This window comes from Leucoraja erinacea, chromosome 3 (assembly GCF_028641065.1).
Source record: "Leucoraja erinacea ecotype New England chromosome 3, Leri_hhj_1, whole genome shotgun sequence".
Taxonomy (NCBI): Eukaryota; Metazoa; Chordata; class Chondrichthyes; order Rajiformes; family Rajidae; genus Leucoraja; species Leucoraja erinaceus.
Genome location: NC_073379.1, coordinates 2,405,370 through 2,426,040, shown reverse-complemented (window position 1 = coordinate 2,426,040; position 20,671 = coordinate 2,405,370). Strand labels below are relative to the sequence as shown.

At 49.1% G+C, this 20,671-nt stretch overlaps 1 protein-coding gene across 1 annotated transcript in view; it reads right to left on the bottom strand.

Annotated features, from left to right (window-relative positions):
• iqgap2 (IQ motif containing GTPase activating protein 2) overlaps positions 1 to 20,671 on the bottom strand; it is a 320,956-nt gene that overhangs the window by 172,716 nt on the left and 127,569 nt on the right. The window contains exon 3 of the mRNA XM_055631389.1: positions 2,119 to 2,275. Within this exon, the coding sequence (XP_055487364.1) occupies positions 2,119 to 2,275 (157 nt within the window). The remainder of the gene's footprint in view (positions 1 to 2,118; positions 2,276 to 20,671) is intronic.

Sequence of the window (20,671 nt, the reverse complement as noted above, 5' to 3'; positions counted from 1 at the left end):
AACCTGCCTCCACCACTTACACTGGAAGCTCATTCCACACAGCTACCACTCTCTGAGTAAAGAAGTTCCCCCTCATGTTACCCCTAAACATTTGTCCCTTAATTCTCAAATCATGTCCTCTAGTTTGAACCTTGTTTGAAAATAGTCAAGGTGATTTGTTATCTACCTCAAGTCTAGTAGCGTTGAGGTAAAATCAGGTCCAATATTCCTGATTCTGTTTTGGTGGGTGGCTACCAATGTTTTTGATGTGACAAATGACCAGTGTTAAGCGATGCCCATGTTAGGGGAAGGATTTAATGGGAACCCGAGCAGCAACATGTTCCACACAGAGAGGGGCAGGTATATGGAACGAGCTACCAGAGGAGGTAGTTAAGGCAGCATTTAAAAAGGTACATTTAGGACAGGTACATGGATTGGAAAGGTTTAGGGGAATATGGCCCAGGCATGGGCAAATGGGACTTGCTCTGATGGTCAGCATCGATGAGGAGGGCCAAGGAGCATGCTTCTGTGATGTTTAAGAAGGAACTGCAGATGCTGGAAAATCGAAGGTACACAAAAATGCTGGAGAAACTCAACGGGTGCAACAGCATCTATGGAGCAAAGGAAATAGGCTTCTGTGCTGTGGGACTCATAAGAGCTAAAGCAGCTAGGCTACTGGAACTGGCTTGGGTTCTGCTGCAAAGGTACCACACAGCCAACCAAAACCATCATCATGGCTCCAAAATTGACCATATAGTAAGATTTTACAATGACAAAAGTGCCTGGTGTCTTGGCTCAATGGGAAACACGACTTTGGGGGGAAAACAACAGTAAACTGGGCAAAAGAAAGAAAATGTGCATCAAGGAATTAATTCCCAGTCCATTCCCTGTTGTGCTATGTATTGGTACCAGTGTATTTGACTCCAAACCTGAGAGTCAGTTCCTTCTGATGTTTACACTCAGGAAGGACCTTTAAGGTCCTGTCCCACGGGCATGCGACCTGCATGCGGCAAGTGCGCCCAAACCGGAAGCGGGGGCCGCGAGGAGGTCGAGTGATCCCCGTACAGGGTCGGTCCCACCAGCATGCGCCTGCATGCGGCGAGCACGACCAAACCGGAAGCGGGGGCCGCGCGGAGGTCGAATGAGTGACGGGAAGTTCGAGCGAAGTCCACGGGAGGTTCGCGCGTGACGTACGGCGTCGAGAGACGCCCGTCGAGGCGGTGCGTACGACCCCAAGCGGCTGCGGGCCGGCAGACCGATGCCGCGCGGAATTTTTGAACACGGTCAGTTTTTCGGAGCCAGCGCAATGTCGGGAGCAGCTCCGCACAACTCCATACGGCTCCGTCGATCAAAGTGGGACCGGCCCCGCGAGGCCGTACGGCTCAAGCGACCACGTTAGGTCGTGCTTGCCGCATGGAGTCGCCTACTCGTGGGACTAGCCCTTTTGGCTTGGAACCTTCAATGAGATATTCAAGGGCTACTGCCAACCATATTAATTATACCATTGGAAAAAAAACTGACTTTCCATATAACCATATAACCATATAACAATTACAGCACGGAAACAGGCCATCTCGGCCCTACAAGTCCATGCCGAACAAATTTTTTTCCCCTTAGTCCCACCTGCCTGCACTCGTACCATAACCCTCCATTCCCTTCTCATCCTTATGCCTATCCAATTTATTTTTAAATGATACTAATGAACCTGCCTCCACCACTTCCACTGGAAGCTCATTCCACACCGCCACCACTCTCTGCGTAAAGAAGTTCCCCCTCATATTACCCCTAAACTTCTGTCCCTTAATTCTGAAGTCATGTCCTCTTGTTTGAATCTTCCCTATTCTCAAAGGGAAAAGCTTGTCCACATCAACTCTGTCTATCCCCCTCATCATTTTAAAGACCTCTATCAAGTCCCCCCTTAACCTTCTGCGCTCCAGAGAATAAAGACCCAACTTATTCAACCTATCTCTGTAACTTAGTTGTTGAAACCCAGGCAACATTCTAGTAAATCTCCTCTGTACTCTCTCTATTTTGTTGACTTTCAGGAGAAGGCGACCAAAGTTATACACCGTGGAGGAATAATTGATCGCTATGTTCTGAAACAGAGGTCCTCAGCCCCATGACAATTGATTTCTGTACCTTGTATCTTGTTTGTTCAATATCGTAGATCTTTCGCTCGGGCACCAACTTCGGAGCAAAGAACCTGGCAAGTTTAACAAGATAGACTCCATTCCTCAGTCCCTCCTCGAGCTCAGTGGTCGGGGGCAATTCTTCACGTAGACAGGCTTCTATCCATCTGGAAGAGAAAAGTTATCAGTAAGTAAGTAAGTTGTTTAAGAAAGAACTGCAGATGCTGGAAAATTGAAGGTACACAAAAATGCTGGAGAAAATCAGCGGGTGCAGCAGCATCTATGGAGTGAAGGAAATAGGCAACGTTTCGGGCCAAAACGTTGCCTATTTTCTTCGCTCCATAGATGCTGCTGCACCCGCTGAGTTTCTCCAGCATTTCTGTGTACCTAAGTAAGTTTATTGGCCAAGTGTTCACATACAAGGAATTTGCCTTGGTGCTCCGCCCACAAGTAACAACATGACATACAGTGACAGCAATAATAAACTGAGGATGGCAGGTTTAAATGAACATCTTTCCGAATATCACCACGATTCACGCAATGTTTGACATCTAAAATATGATTACGAAGAACGGATGTCCATTCGGGACATTTTTTTCGTACTGTTTCATAAAGTGGTGCAGCGGTAGAGCTGATGCCTTGCAGCACCAGAGACCCGGGTTCGATCCTGATCATGGTGCTGTCTGTATGGAGTTTGCGTGTTCTCCTCGTGATTTCCACTTTCCTCCCACACTACCAAGACAAATGGGTTTGTGGCTTAATTGGCTTCTGTAAATCGCCCCTAGCGTGCAGGGTAGTGCTGGTGTATGGAGTCATCGCTGGTTGGCACGGATACGGGGGCTGAAGGACCCGTTTCCACGTTGTATCTCTAAAGTCACACACACACACTTTGATTATTCATTCTTTTCCATTCCTATTTTGAGCTTCACTGAATGGACTTTGAAAATGGGAGGAAAAACACCCACATTGCTTTGACTTATATTTGTCGCAACATAGGAGGACATTTAGTCACTTAATCTGCCAGCACTCAGAGCATTCACATTCTTCCGTTTCCCTGCAGCAAATCCTCTCTCACATGCCCTTCAATCCCTTGTGGATTATTTGGCCATTCACCTATACAAGGGTAGCAGTCACTACAGATCCAGCTAACCCACCACATTCCCTCGCATTTCTCAAATATATCTCAAATATATTGGGTGGCAGCGGTAGAGTTGCTGCCTTACAGCGCCAGAGACCCAGGTTCGATCCTGACTACGGAGTTTGTACGTTCTCCCCATGACCTGCGTGGGTTTTCCCCGGGTGCTCTGATTTCCTCCCACACTCTAAAGACGTACAGGTTTGTAGGTTGTTTCAGAGGGAACTGCAGATGCTGGAGAATCGAAGGTTACACAAAAAAGCTGGAGAAACTCAGCGGGTGCAGCAGCATCTATGGAGCGAAGGAAATAGGCAACGTTTCGGGCCGAAACCCTTCTTCAGACTGATCGGGGGTGGGGGTGGGTGGGGACAAGACAGGGAAAAGGAGGAGTAGCCAGAAGGCTGGGGGATGGGAGGAGACAGCAGGGGGGCTGAGGAAGGGGAGGAGACAGCAAGGACTAACAAAATTGGGAGAAGACAGCAAGGAAGTGATAGACTTCTAACCGACATACACTATAAACCCACTGACTCCCATGGCTATCTGGACTACACTTCTTCCCACCCTGCTTCCTGTAAGGACTCCATCCCCTACTCCCAATTCCTCCGTCAACGCCGCATCTGCTCCACGGATGAGGCGTTCCACACCAGGATATCTGAAATGTCCTCACTATTCAGGGAACGGGGGTTCCCCTCCTCCACCATAAATGAGGCTCGCACCAGGGTCTCTTCCATACCCCGCAACACTGCTCTCTCTCCCCATCCCCGCACTCGCAACAAGGGCCGAGTCCCCCTAGTCCTCACCTTTCACCCCACCAGCCGACACATACAAAAAGTAATCCTCCGTCAGTTTCGCCACCTCCAACGTGACCCCACCACTCGCCACATCTTCCCATCTCCCCCCATATCTGCCTTCCGCAAAGACCGCTCCCTCCATAACTCCCTTGTCAACTCTTCCCTTCCCTCTCGGTCCACCCCCTCCCCGGGCACTTTCCCTTGCAACCGCAAGAGATGCAACACTTGTCCCTTTACCTCCCCCCTCGACTCCGTTCAAGGTCCCAAGCAATCGTTCCAGGTACGACAGAGGTTTACCTGCATCTCTTCCAACCTCATCTATTGCGTCCGCTGCTCTAGATGTCAGCAGATCTATATCGGTGAGACCAAGCGGAGGTTGGGCGATCGTTTCGCCGAACACCTCCGCTCGGTCCGCAATAACCAAGCTGACCACCCGGTGGCTCAGCACTTCAACTCCCCCTCCCACTCCGCCTCCGACCTCTCTGTCCTGGGTCTACTCCATGGCCACAGCGAGCAGCACCGGAAATTGGAGGAACAGCACCTCATATTCCGTTTGGGGAGTCTGCACCCCGGGGGCATGAACATCGAATTCTCCCAATTTTGTTAGTCCTTGCTGTCTCCTCCCCTTCCTCAGCCCCCCTGCTGTCTCTTCCCATCCCCCAGCCTTCTGGCTACTCCTCCTTTTCCCTTTCTTGTCCCCACCCACCCCCGCCCCCGATCAGTCTGAAGAAGGGTTTCCGCCCGAAACGTTGCCTATTTCCTTCGCTCCATAAATGCTGCTGCACCCGCTGAGTTTCTACAGCTTTTTTGTGTAACCAGGTTTGTAGGTTAATTGAATTGGTGTAAATGCAAATTGCCCCCATTGTGTGTAGATTGTGTTAATGTACGGGGTAATCACTGGTCGGTGCCGAAGGGCCTGTTTCCACGCAGTATTTCTAAACTAAAGCTAATCTAAATATCACTTTATTCAGTAGAAATAAGCAACTGCAGATGCCGGTTAATACACAAAAGGACACAAAGTGCTGGAGTAATTCTGCTGGTCAGCGCTTTGTGTCCTTTGTATATCCGGCCTGTCCCACTTTCACGAGGCAATTCACGAATTCTCCCGAGTTTTCCCCTTGATTCAAACTCGCAGCATGTTCGTAACGAGTCCGTAGGAGTCCGTAGATATATCGTAGCGGCTCGTTACGCCAGCCGTAGGTAGCCGTGGCATCAGGTAAGTCGGGGCGTTTTTTCCAGCCCGTTAAAAAATGTCCACGAGTAAAAAAATGGTCGGGATGAAAGAAATTGCCATTTTTTACTCGTAAGGAGGGCATCAAAATAGTCGTGGGAATTGGTAGACATACTCGTAGGTGTTTGTAGGAGTTTGTGAACATAGGGGTGGAAGGTTGTAGGAGTTTGTAGATTACCACCATCTTGATTTTTTTTTTCCCGGTCCTTTAAACTCGGCAGAGGTTTTGAATTAAGTCGTGAAAATGGGACAGGCCCTTAATTATATTCAACTTTATATGAACATTTTAAGCTTGCTGAATAATATCAATTATACCTTTAACTGCCTTTACCTCAAGGTCAAACTCCCACCTAACCCTGTCCTTGTAACTTCCCGAGGTCAACTATAATATTTGTCCAGTTACATTCCTGGGATGTTTTATTGTGCTATAAAGTGTTATATCAATGTGAATCAAGGGTATTTGAAAGGTTTTTAACAATTTCAAGAAGTGTCTCAATATTTAAACTATCTTCAGCTGCATTTGAACCAGAACATAGAATAACACAGCACAGGAACAGGCCCTTTGGCCTATCATGCCTGCACCAACCATGAAGATAATCTAACTAATCATATCTTCCAGCACATTGTCCATGAGCACTCGATTCCCTGCTTGTTCTCATCGCCTTTTTGGCTGGATGTAGATGCCTTTAGTTAAGTTTAGAGATACAGCGCGGAAACAGGCCCTTCGGCCCACCGAGTCCACACTGACCAGAGAACCCCGCACATTAACATGATCAGACACGCACATTGGGGACAGTTTTTACACAAACCAATCCAATTAACCTACAAACCTGTACATCTTTGGAGTGTGGGAGGAAACCGGAGATCTTGGAGAAACCCCACACAGTGGGCGAGAACATACAAACACCCCACAGCCAGCACCCGTAGTTGGGATCGAACCCAGGTCTCTGGGGCTGCAAACACTGAAAGGCAGCAGCTCTACCGCTGCACCACCACCTAAGGATAGAGTGCCACCAACTGAGGATTGTGATCCATGCTAAAAGTATAAACTAAAAATTGGCACAATATTTGTAACTAATTGCCTTTTAGAGTTCAAGGTTTGGATATCTAGCTTCAGATCAGGGAGTGGGAAGGTGATGAATTTTAAGTGACTGGGCTGAAATGCAAACTTCATTCTTGCTGCTCCTAGGGTGGAAATATCCAACACTAGAGGGCATAGCTATAGGCGAGAGGCAGAAAGTTTAATGGAGATGTGCGGGGCAAGTTTTTTTTTACACAGAGTGGCTGGGGCCTGGAATGCACTGCGAGGGGTGGTGGTGGGGGCAGGTATGATAATGGTGTTTCAGAGTTTTTTAGATAAGTATATGGAGGGGTAGGGTATAGAGGGATATGGATTATGTACAGGCAGGCGAGGTCAGTTTAACTTGGCATCATGTTCCGAACCTGGTATCATGTTCGGCACAACCATTGTGGGCCGAAGTGTCTGTTCCTGTGCTGTACTGTTCTATGTGTACTCCCTCTTCACCTATGACTGCACACCTGTACATGGTACTAACACCATCATCAAGTATGCAGATGATACAACGGTGATTGGCCTCATCAGCAACAACGATGAGCTGGCCTACAGGGAGGAGGTCCAGCACTTAGCTGCATGGTGCGCTGACAACAACCTGGCCCTTAACTCCAAGAAGACCAAGGAGCTCATTGTAGACTTCAGGAAGTCCAGAGGCGGCATGCACACCCCCATCCACATTAACGGGACGGAGGTGGAACGTGTTTCTAGCTTCAGGTTCCTGGGAGTCAACATCTCCGATGACCTCTCTTGGACCCACAATACCTCTACTCTGATCAAGAAGGTTCATCAGCGTCTCTTCTTCCTGAGGAGACTGAAGAAGGTCCATCGGTCTCCTCAGATCCTGGTGAACTTCTACCGCTGCACCATCGAGAGCATCCTTACCAACTGCATCACAGTATGGTATGGAAACTGCTCTGTCTCCGACTGGAAGGCATTGCAGAGGGCGGTGAAAATTACCCAACGCATCACCGGTTCCACGCTCCCCTCCATTGAGTCTGTCCAAAGCAAGCGCTGTCTGCGGAGGGCGCTCAGCATCGCCAAGGACTGCTCTCACCCCAACCATGGACTGTTTACCCTCCTACCATCCGGGAGGCGCTACAGGTCTCTCCGTTGCTGAACCAGCAGGTCGAGGAACAGCTTCTTTCCGGCGGCTGTCACTCTACTCAACAACGTACTTCGGTGACTGCCAATCACCACCACCCCCCCCCCCGGACACTTATTATTATTTATTCAAATCGTTTGCTATGTCGCTCTTCAAGGGAGATGTTTTCGTTGTCTCTGTACTCTACACTGACAATGACAATTAAAATTGAATCTGAATCTGAATCTGAATGCTGGTTTAAATCGTAGATAGACACAAAATGCTGGAGTAACTCAGCGGGACAGGCAGCATCTCCAGAGAGAAGGAATGGGTGACGTTTTAAATCGAGACCCTTCTTCAGACTGCAGAAGGGTCTCGACCCGAAACGTCACCCGTTCCTTCTGCACTGTTCTATGTTGCTGCCCACAAAGGGACCTTTACCCACGGGGGGGGGGGGGGGAAGTTGGTGTCAAACTTCAAAGAGGAATCAGAGAGGAAAGTGGAGTAGCGAGTTACCAGGCCAACAACCTTTGCACCTTGTGCATTGGTTCCAAGTTCAATAAGTGTCTCAAATAAAAAAAAACATAAATCACACGATTGTTTTCCAGGAGCTCGTAGGAGTTCTGATGCTCGCAGCCTATTGCAATGTAGTTGAGCCAGGAGATGTCAACATGCTGAAACCAGGGATGTATATCAGTCAAATAGGTTAATCAGTGATTAGAACGCAGTAAGGATGTGGTTATCTTCATCGCATTGGGCCTGTTGGGCTCAGGGGCATGGTCCAAGTCAGCGATCGAGCCAATTAATGGCCAGGCCCTGCCTACTCTGCGACTGCCTTCATCCGCTTCTTGCAGTGCTGTGAATCAGTCGACAATTTACGATTACAGTCAACCCATCCGCACTGACAATGGTTAGCTGTTCTCTGGAGTGGAAAACAGGCTTCTCCAACCAGTTAATCTGATACTTGTAGGAGCAGCTACACACTGATCCAGAGTATACTGTAACTTCAATAAGATCAAAAGGAATGTAACCAGGTGAACCTGATATTTAACTGAGTGTGCTGAACTTTGTCTCATTGCCACCTTGAAGCTTTACACATTAATTAAATGTAATTATACCAGTTACATATTTCATATCGCCAAATATGACATCTCAACATATGAGACACATCACCGTGGCAACGTTTACATATATTAATCCTAGAGTCGGCACTGTGCACAACAGTAGAGTCACTGTCTTACAACGGCAGAGACCTGGGTTCGATCCTGACCATGGGATGCTGTCTGTATGGAGTTTGTATGTTCTCTCCGTGACCAGTGTGGGTTTTCTCTGGGTGCTCTGGTTCCCTCCCACACTACCAGGTTTAGACAATAGACTTTGTGCTTTTGTTAAATTTTTAATTCAATTTCAATTTTATTTTTTAATATGTTTTATTATTTATTTATTATTTATTTTTATTATTTTTCTTGTGATTTTTTTTAACGATACTGCTGTACGGGAAATTCATTTCGTTGTCTCAAAGTGAGGCAACGACAATAAAATTTGAATACAAGAATACAATACTAGACAATAGGTGCAGGAGTAGGCCATTTGGCCCTTCCAGCCAGCACCGCCATTCAATGTGATCATGGCTGATTATCCCCAATCAGTACCCCGTTCCTGCCTTCTCCCCATATCCCCTGACTCCGCTATTTTTAAGAGCCCCATCTAGCTCTCTCATTAAAGCATCCAGAGAAGCTGCCTACACCGCCCTCTGAGGCAGCAAATTCCACAGACTCACCACTTTCTGTGAGAAAAAGTGTTTCCTAGTCTCCGTTCTAAATGGCTTACTCCTTATTCTCAAACTGTGGCCCCTGGTTCTGGACTCCCCCAACATCGGGAACATGTTTCCTGCCTCTAGTGAGTCCAAACCCTTAACAATCTTATGTGTTTGTAGGCTAAATGGCTTGGTATAATTGTAAATTGTCCCTAATGTGTGTAGGATAGTGTTAACGTGCGGGGATCGCTTGATGGTACGGACTCGGAGGGCCAAAGGGCCTGTTTCCGTGCTGTATCTCCAAACTAAACTTTAACAAAACTGAGCGTAATTTAACACACTGATATAAATGCTCTTGCCGTGGTTCGGCTAGAGTTATGTTACCACTTAAGTGAAACATGCCATTGATTTGAGGATTAAAAGCTTGCTTTTCCAAAGCTAAAGGGCATCAAAGAAGAATTGTATAAGAATATTTCAGCTGGATCTCTTTCAATCACCCAGCCCTAAGCTCAGATATGTTAACCAGCATTTAACATACAATATTATTCTTAATTGCAAGAAAGTAACATTGATCAATGTCCATATTAGCAATACATTATTACTAACTTCATGATCTGGCTATCAAAAATACGCGTACATTTTCTCATCAAAGGTTATCGGCTTGGTTTCTTGCGAATCCGTATTTTCCTCTCCAATTACTCTTTGATGTTTGCTACCATCTTTTCTCAGTTGGTAAATGCCTTATCTTCCAATATTTTATTGTAATATAGGGGGAATCTATTCAGTCCCTTGAGCTGAATTTAGCTTGGAGATACAGCACAGAAACAGGCCCTTCGGTCCACGCCGACCAGCGATCCCCGCACATTAACACTCTCCTACACAAACTAGGGACAATTTACACATACACCAAGCCAATTAACCTGCAAACCTGTACGTTTTTGGAGTGTGGGAGGAAACCGAAGATCTCGGAGAAAACCCACGCAGGTCATGGGGAGAATGTACAAACTTCGTACAGACAGTGCCCGTAGCCGGGATCAAACCCGGGTCACCGGCGCTGCATTAAAATCACTTTAAGGCAGCAACTCTACCACTGCTCCACCATGCTACCTCCTGGTGAAAAAGGATGGGTGACGCTTCAGATTGTGAACCTTCTACAGACTTCAACATTGAACTCCTAGATGCACCACACATCTCTGTCCTACGGACTTCCGCCGCTGGAAGTATAGGATTTTGGTGTGCGTGCTTTATCATCGTACCTTACAATGCTATGTACGACAGCGATCGCAACTTCTACTGAAGTGTGGATGGCCGTTGGCTCGCTAGAAGCTCATCCACTTCCTGACAAAGCTCATCAGGTTCCCGACAAAGTTTAGCCCTGACAAATTTCGGGGCTGACATTCCTGACAAAGTTAAAGAATAATGGGTCGGCCATTTGGAACTGAGATGCGAGTCAGCTTTTTCACCCAGAGAGTTGTGAATCTGTGGAATTCTCTGCCATAGAAGGCAGTGGAAGCCAATTCAGTGTAGAGAGTTAGATATAGTTCTTAGGGCTAAAGGAATCAAGGGATGTGGGGGAAAAAGCAGGAACGGGGTACTGATTTTGGATGATCAGCCATGATCATATTGAATGGCGGTGCTGGCTCGACGGGACAAATGGCCTACTCCTACACCTACTTTCTATGTTTCTATGTTTCTATGCCCCCAAGGAGAAAACCTCAACGGTGAAACATTGTGGAGGATGGTGGTTGGCTATTAGTTAGAGCACCACAAGGGCTGAGACGGAGATGGCAGATCAGAGGAGACTCCCAACCATAGTGGAGGCCAAGCTTTACACCAGAGATAGACACTAAACGCTGGAATAACAGTGGATCAAGCAGCATCTCTGGAGAAATGGAATAGATGATGTTTTGGGTTGGAACCTTTCTCTAGACCAGTTACGACCTGAAACATCACCTATACATTTTCTCCTGTGTAACCCGCTGAGTTATGCGTCTATCTTCGGTATAAACCTGCATCTTTAATTCCGAGGCTGTGACCTCTAGTTCTACACTCTCCCACTAATGGAAACATCATAAAATGTGCTTGCTTGGACATGTTTTCACAAAAAAGTCACTATATGCCCCACCCACAGCATTTCAGCAAGCAGGGCAGACCCTAGTTCCTTCAATATGCCTCTGCCATCATGTTCTTGTAGCTACATCAGATTACAGGCAAAAATAAAATGCCAGAAGAAGTACTCTTCTGAGGTTCAAACTTTGCAGTCATAGGTTAGATGCAGAGTCTCTTGCCCAGAAGAATTGAGAACCAGAGGGCACAGGTTAAAGAGGGGGATTTAATAGGAAACTGAGGGATAACCATTTCACACAAAGGGTGGTGGGTGCATGTAATGAGTTTCTGGTGGAGGTAGTCGAGGCAGGGATTACCACAACGTTTAAGATAAATTTATACAGGTACATGGATAGGACAGATTTGGAGGGATATGGGCCAAATGCAGGCAGGTGGGTCTAGTGTAGATGGGACATGTTGGTGTGGGTAAATTGAGTCTAATGGCCTGTTTCCACGCTATACAAGACTCTAAAATATTGATGGCCAGGGCATTGCTCGGTGGAGTATTAATGGCCTTTTCCCTTAGTTGCCTGGAAGGAGAGGGAATAGAAATGGCTACCACATCGAGACTATTAGACTGGTCTTCTTTTTGCACGGGGATCACATCAGGTCTTTCCCTCTGACTGTTTGGTTATCTCTGGCACAGAGATCTTCGGCACAATAAGTGGGAATTTCAGCGCTCACGGCCAATGTTGGTCTCTTTATCTCTTCGAATCAATGAAACCGGGCAAAACGTGGGGAAGTTGATGGGAGATAGAGCATAATCAGGGACATTATAGGCCAGTGAACCTCACGCCAGTGGTAGGGAACCTATTGGAGAGGACTCCTTGGGATAGGATTTTCTTCCATTTGGATGAGAATGGGTTAATTGGTATCAGCCAGCATGGCTTTGTGCACGGCCCATCATGGTTTACTAACTATGACGCTTTTTTGAGGAGTTGACAAAGATGATCGGAGGGTAGAGCAGTGGATGTTGTCTAGAAACATAGAAACATAGAAAATAGGTGCAGGAGTAGGCCATTCGGCCCTATTCGGCACCGCCATTCAATAGGATCATGGCTGATCATCCAACTCAGTATCCTGTACCTGCCTTCTCTCCATACCCACTCATCCCTTTAGCCACAAGGGCCACATCTAACTCCCTCTTACATATAGCCAATGAACTGGGCCTCAACTACATAGAAACATAGAAATTAGGTGCAGGAGTAGGCCATTCGGCCCTTCGAGCCTGCACCGCCATTCAATATGATCATGGCTGATCATCCAACTCCGTATCCTGTACCTGCCTTCTCTCCATACCCCCTGATCCCTTTAGCCACAAGGGCCACATCTAACTCCCTCTTAAATATAGCCAATATACTGGCCTCAACTACCCTCAGTGGCAGAGAGTTCCAGTGATTCACCACTCTCCGTGTGAAAACGTTTTTCTCATCTCGGTTTTAAAGGATTTCCCCCTTATCCTTAAGCTGTGACCCCCTGTCCTAGACTTCCCCAACATCGGGAACAATCTTCCTGCATCTACCCTGTCCAGCCCCTTAAGAATTTTGTAAGTTTCTATAAGATTCCCCCCCTCAATCTTCTAAATTCTAGCGAGTACAAGCCGAGTCTATCCAGTCTTTCTTCATAAGAAGGTCCTGCCATCCCAGGAATCAGTCTGGTGAACCTTCTCTGTGCTCCCTCTATGGTAAGAATGTCTTTCCTCAGATTAGGAGACCAAAACTGTACGCAATACTCCAGGTGTGGTCTCACCAAGACCCTGTACAACTGCAGTAGAACCTCCCTGCTCTTATACTCAAATCCTTTTGTTGTGAAGTCTAGATGGATTTTAGTAAGGCATTTGATAAAGACCCCCCATGGGAGGCTGATCCAGAAGGTTAAGATGCAGGGGACTAACAGTGATTTGGTCACATGGATTCAGAACTGGCTGACTGATAGAAGTCTGATCGTTTTGCTGGAAGGACAACATTCAGGCTGGAGGTCTGTGACTAGTGGAGTTCCGTAGGAATCTGTGTTGGGACCTCTGTTGATTGTGATATATAAATGACTTGGCGTAAACATGGAGAGGTTGGTTAGTAAAGTTGCAGATGAGGGGAAACTGATTTGAACTTACCGAATAGTGAAAGGCCTTATCTGAGTGGATGTAGAGAGAATGTTTCCACTCGTGGCAGAGTCAGAATTAAAGGGTTTTTCCTTTAGGAAGGAGATGAGGAGGAATTTCTTTAATCAGAGGGTGGTGAATCTGTGGAATTCATTGCTACGGAAGGCTGTTGGGGCCGTCAATGGCTATTTTAAAGGCAGAGATAGATAGATTCTTGATTAGTACGGGTGTCAGGGGTTATGGGGAGAAGGCAGGAGAATGGGGTTAGGAGGGAGAGATAGATCAGCCATGATTGAATGGTAGCTTAGACTTGATGGGCCGAATGGCCTAATTCTGCTTCTCTCGCTTATGAAAGCAAAGTTACTGGGGTTGTGGACAGTGAGGAAGGCATTTAAACTATACAGCAGGAGAGGGGAGGGATCAGCTACAGAAATGGTGGAGAAATGGTAGATGGAGTTTAACCTGAGCAAGTGTGAGGTGTTGCATTTTGGGAGGTTGAATTAATGGTATGATCCTTGATAGAGGGATCTACAGAGGGATCTTGGGATTCAAGTCCTTAACTCCCAGAAATTGGCAACACAAGTAGACAGAGTGGTAAAGCAGGCATATGGTATGCTTGCTGTTGTAGTTTGGGGCATTGGGTATACGGGTCAGGAAGACATAATGCAGCTTGATAGGAGTTTGGTTAAGGGCCTGTCCCACTTGCGTGTCCTTGGCACGCAAATTACGCAACCTCATGGTCGCGTTGAGCCGAGATGGTCGAGCGAGGGCCTGGCTCAATTACATGTGTGCGCACAGGTGTCTGGAGCGAGTGACGTCATTTGAAGATGGACACATAGCTGGAGTAACTCATCGGGACCGGCAGCATCTCTGGAGAGAAGGGATGGGCGATGTTTCGTGTTGAGACTCTTCTTCAGTCTGAAAAGAAGGGTCTTGACCCGAAACGTCACCCATTGCTTCTCACCAGAGATGCTGCAGGTCCCGCTGAGTTACTCCTGCATTTTGTGTCTATCTTCAAATTTCTTGGCCCCGCTCTTTTTTTTTTATGAAACTACTTTTATTCAAAAAAATATAAATAAACATAGAGTATTAACACAATCAAAGACTGCCTATGTTGACAGTTTACAAACAAACGATCATCAAATTAATATAACGTCAACTTTATCAACAAAACACTCGACCTCCAACGGCGACCAGCATTCACGGAAGGCCTCCAAAGTCCCCATGGACACCGCCTGTTCCCTCTCCAGGGACAGGCGGGCACGGACGTAGACCAGGAAAAAGCTCAAGCAATTTAAAAAACACTTAAACAAAATTATCAAATTAAAATATTAACATTTGTATCTATAATATATTCAACCTCCTGTGGTGACCAGCGTTCACAGAAGGCCTCCACAGTCCCCATGGACACCGCGTGCTCCTTTTCTAGGGACACGCGAGCTCGGACGTAACCCCGTGAAAAGGGGCAGGCAGCCGACCGCTGTGCGGCCATCGACTGCCCGCTGCCTGGACCCGCGAATGGCCATCTTGGCCAGGCCCAGGAGCAGCCCCGACAGGGAGACCCCCTCCTCCCTCCCGACCCTCCCCCCTCTGTACCAGGTGCCCATAAATGAATAGCGTTGGACTAAAATGTAGCCAAAACTTGAGGAGCAGCCCCTTCAGATACTCGAACAGGGGCTGCAACATCTCACACTCTACGTACACATGGAACACGGTCTCTTCCTCACCGCAGAAATGACAAGTAGGGGAAGAGTCCGTGAACCGGCTCAAATACCTATTACAGGCCACGGCTTTGTGCAACACTCTCCACCCCAGGTCCCCGATGTAAAGGGGGAGGACTCCCTTGTAGAGAGACATCCACTGGGGACCGCTCCCCTCGTCAGGTGGTAACGCGGACCGCCAGGGTGTGTCTGGACGGAAGACGAGGTCGAGGAAGTGGAGAGTGTGCAAGAGCAGCCTGTACAGTACGCGCCTCTCCGCATCACAGAACGGCACACTGGGCATCGCGGAAAGGCGGCTCATGTTGCATGGGGCCGGCTCTCGGGGGGGGACCCGGGCCGTGGGCCCTATGAACAATTCCGACTGAGCGGGGGTAAGCTCGTCCGGAATCGCTCCATGCACACGCCTCTCCTTAACACCCACCATCACAGCCACGACACCCCTCTCCCCCTGAGGAGCAGGGCCCTGGCTGAAGGTGACCAAATTCCTGGCCTTCAGGAGGTCACGGTAAAAGCCAGGCAACTCCCGCCTATCCCGCCTAGCACGTCGACTCATGCCCGCTACTCGGAGCCGTGAGCCCTCCTGAAAGCAGCGCCCCTGGCTGAAAAAATACGTCGCCAGCACGTGCCATTTAGGAGGGTAGTCCAAGTAGACGTACCTCCGCAGGGTCCTGAGTCGGAGAGCTGCCACCTGGGTACGAATAAGATTAAGATTCAAGATAAGATTCAATTTAATTGTCATTTGGACCCCTTGACAAAATGCCGTTTCTGCAGACATACATTACAAACAAATAGACCCAAGACACAACATAATTTACATAAACATCCATCACATCGCTGTGATGGAAGGCCAAAAAAACGTATCTCTCCACTGCACTCTCCCGATGTCAGAGTCAAAGTCAAAGCCCCCGGCTGGCGATGGCGATTGTCCAGCGGCCATTAAAGCCACGCCGGGTGATGCAAGGTCGCACACCGGGTCTTGGTGTTAGAGCCCCCGGTGTGCGCTCGCAGAGTCCCGCGGCCATTCCAAGCCGCGCAGGGCGGTGATGTCAGGCCCCGCTCCAGGAGCTCTTCGACCCCGCAACTCGGGCGGGAGAAGTCGCCGTTGCGAGAGCCCTGAAAAGCGGTCTCCCTCCAGGGACCCGCAGGCTCCCGGTGCCGCCGTCCACCAGACCCGCAGTTGCAGCCTCCGAATCTCCGGAGGTCGGGCCGCAGCAGCAGCGCTCCACCACCGCTCCACCTGTTCTGGACTCGGCCAGCTCCGCGACGGTGAGGTGAGTCGTCGGCACCAGAATACAGACCAGCGCCTGACCACCCTCCTCCAATGGGAGACTCAGAACCCCAGCATAGACCCAGTGATTCCCCTCACCCCAGAAGAAGTTGACCAATCTCCTCTGTAACATGGTTATAAAATAAGAGAACGGGACCATAGTGGCCACCGGTACCACAGCAGAGAGGCCACCAGCTGGTTTATAACTACAGCCCTGCCCCGGTAAGAGAGCACACCAAGTAGGCCGGACCAACGTCCCAGCCGGGCGATCACCTTCGCCTCCAGCTCCTGCCAGTTCGCCGGCCACCCCCCCCTCATCGGGACTCAGGTAGACCCCCAGATAGAGGAGGTGTGTGGTATTCCACGCAAAACCTGCCATCTCCTCCAGCAGGGAGTCCACCTGCCACCCACCCACCAAGAGACCAGAACACTTCCCCCAGTTGATCTTGGTGGAGGAAGCAGCCGAGAAAACCTGCTGGCACTCACGCATCCCCCGCAGGTCAACAGGGTCGGTGAACATCAGAATGACATCATCGGCGTAGGCCGAGAGGACCACCTCCATCCCCGGCCCCGGTAAAGCCAGGCCTGTCAACCGCCTCCGGAGAAGGCACAGGAAAGGCTCAACACAGATGGAGTACAGCTGGCCGGACATGGGACATCCCTGATGAACCCCCCTCTCAAAGGGAATGGGGGCCAAGAAAGAGCCCTTGACCTTAACAAGGCATTCTGCAGCGGTGTATAAAAGTCGAACCCAGGCCACAAAGTGTGGTCGAAATCCGAACGCCTGCAGAGTCCCCAGAAGGTAGTCGTGCTCCACCCTGTCGAACGCCTTCTCCTGGTCGAGGGAGAGGAAGGCGACTGACTGACCAGCCCCCTGGATCAGATGGATCAGGTCCCTGACCAGATGGATATTGTCCTGGATGGACCGGCCCTGGACTGTGTACGACTGGTCAGGGTAGATCACCTGGGACAGCACGGGACCCAGGCGATTCGCCAATGCCCGGGCAAAAACTTTATAGTCCGTGCTGAGGAGAGAGACCGGGCGCCAGTTCTTCAAAAGGCGGAGATCGCCCTTCTTGGGCAGCAGGACAACAACTGCCCTGCGCAACGAGACGGGCATCTCCCCAGTCACCTGGCTCTCCCCCAGGAACTTCATATAGTCACCCCCCAGGATATCCCTGAAGGCTCTAAGGTACTCCACAGTCAGCCCATCCAGCCCTGGAGACTTGCCCCCCTTGAGCTGGTGCAGGGCACCAGTCATCTCCTCCAGAGTTAGGGGATCATCCAGGTGTTCAGCCACATCATTGCACACAGCAGGTCAGCCCTCCCACAGGACCTCTTGCGCCCTCCCACTCGATGTGCCTGCCGAGAACAGAGTCTTGTAGAAAGACCCAACCGAGGCACCAATGCTCCCTGGATCTGTGACAGAGGAGTCATCATCCGCAAGTAACTCAACAAGCTGCCTGCGGGCTCCTCGCCCCTTCTCCAGAGAAAAAAAGGGGGAGGCGCGGTCCAGATCGTGCAACATCTGGACTCGCGACCTCACATACGCACCCTGGGACCTCCTAAGCTGCAAGTCCCTCAGTGCTCCCTTCTTCTCCTGGTACTTCTCCCACTCACACGAAGTCCCACCAGTCTGATCCAGACGAGCCTCCGAGTCGAGCAACTCTCTCTCAAGCCGTCCGATCTCGGAGTCTCGCCTCTTGGTCGACCCCCTCGCGTAGTCCTGGCAAAACAGAATGACGTAGGCCTTCCCCACATCCCACCACTGCCTTAGGGAAAGGAAATGCCCCTGCCTCTCTCTTCACCTCGCCCAGAACTGCCTGAATGAATCCTGGAATCGGCAATCCTCCAACAGCTGGCTATTAAAATGCCAGTACGCGGACCCAGCCCGTGTGCGCATCGGGATAAAATCCACTCGCACCAGGCAATGGTCCGAGCATGGTGCCGGCTGCATGGAGGCTGCCAAAACACAGGAGACATAGGCCTTGGACACGTATAAATGATCAATACGGGAACCACCACCCTCAAACCTGTACGAGAAGGCGTTAGAGTCGGGATGGAAATTCCGCCAAGCATCTACCAGCTCAAAAGAGTCCACCATCTCCCTTAAAATCTTTACTGCACCCGGGTCACGCTGAATGCCAGTGCGATCTCTTGCCTCGAGGGCACAATTAAAATCTCCCCCAAGGAAAACACACTCCCCACGGTCGATAGTATTCAACAACGTGGTCACTTCCCTTGTTAAGCGCGTCTGCATTACGCCGATCTTGGGGGCGTACACATTAATGAAGTGTAATGGCACGCCATCCAAGCGCACGGCCAGATACAGCAAACGGCCTGGTACAATGTCCTGCACTTTGAGGATCTCCGGCTGGAAAGACGGGGCCAACAGGAAGGCCACTCCACTTGAATTGGAGCTGAGATGCCTCATGTAGACCCCCCCTTCCCACTCCAGGAGCCAGGTGGGTTCATCACTAGCCACAGTGTGTGTTTCCTGCAGGAAGTTCACCGCATACCTCCCGTCCCTGAGCACTGAGAGATGGTGAAACCTACGGAGAGACCCCCTGCTCCCATTGCTCTGGGAGTAGAAGTGGGGGCTGATCCGGACTGCAACGGCCGTGAGCCCCAGGCCGAGTTCGGCGATCGTTTGCCTGCTTCTGCTGCTGTTGAAGGCGAGACGTTGCGTCACGCCAGGGTCTTGGGCCTGTCCCACTTTGACCGTCAGTTCCGTGACAGGCCGTTGGCGCGCAAAGATTTCGTTCTCTACAAGAATTTTGGAGCCCTGCGTGATGTCGGGACTGGCCCCGCACAACTCCATACCCCCTCCCCGCGCGGCCATACGGTGCCCGTACGCCTCAAGCGACCATGAGGTTACGTAATTTGCGAACTAAGGACGCATAAGTTGGACAGGCCCTTAAGGCCGCATTTGGAGTACAGCGTGCAGTTCTATTTGCCCCATTGTAGGAAGGAGATGGAAGTTTTAGAAAGGTTGAAATGTTTGTTCCCCAGAACGATATCTGGATTCGGGGGTAGTGGGGAGTTGTTGGACAGACTTGGATTGTTTTCTCTAGAACGCCAGAGGTTGCGGGGAGACCAGATGTAAATATATAAAATAAAGAGAGGTGGAGGTAGATAGTCAGGACCTAGTTCCAAAGGCGGAAATATCAAATTGTATTGTATTGTATTGTATTCGATTTATTGTCATTATCTCATAACAGACAACAAAATGGATTTGCCTTACAGTCAAGTAACATAAAAATAAATAATAAATAAATAAAACATATTTTTTTTAAAAGCACAAACACAGAAGTCCACGACATAACATAACCCCATAGTGGCACCAAAGTTGAGGAAGGTACCATAGTCCAGCCAGCCTCCCCGCCGATCTTCCCAGATGTTCACCCGTGGTCCAAGGAATAGTTTTGTAGGTCAAATACTGGAAGGCGTAGCTTTGTTTGGAGATGTGGCACAGAAACAGGCCCTTTGGCCCACCAAGTCCATGCCAACCAGTGATTCACACACACACTAATACCATCCAACACACACCAGGGACAATTCATAGTTATACCAAGCCAATTAACCTCCATTCTCCCTGTGACCGCTTGGGTTACCCCCCCCCCCCCCCCCCCCCCCCCCCCCCCCCCCCCCCCCCCCCGGAGATCTTTAGTTTCATCCCACACTCCTTAGATGTACAGGTTTGTAAGTTAATTGGCTTGGTTATGGTGTGAATTGTCCCGAGTGTGTGTAGGATCGTGATAATGTGCGGCGATTGCTGGTTGGCGCGGACTCGATGGGCCGAAGGGCCTGTTTTCGCACTACCTCTCAACTAATCTAACCTTCATCTTCCATGGGGATTGACTAATGCATGCAAGCCTTGTGACAGGTACTTGGCAGTCAAAATCGGTTAACAGGTTTATACATTGTGAAACAATGGGGAATGTTGTATTATTCTAGTGAATGCTTTATTTGAGCAGTTAACCCAATGCTTCCCAACGTCCTTTGACTGGACTTTAAGAAAGGTTTAAAATACAGCCATTATTGGATAATACGTTAACACAGTGGACTTTGAATGTTATCTTTGGAAAGATGCTGTAAATGAATAGCTTACACTTAATCCAGTTAGTCAGCAATGTGTTCAGATGAGTTGGCTTCCACCAAACAATTTTCGGGCATGTCCATTTCTGTTTTGTGGTTTATATTAGAAAGTCTAGCTTAGAGGCAGCAAAGCTGTTCTGTTAGAAGTCTCAACACGTTGCTGTGGTAATGTCAGTGTCTAGATGTGTGCTGCATGTATTGCCA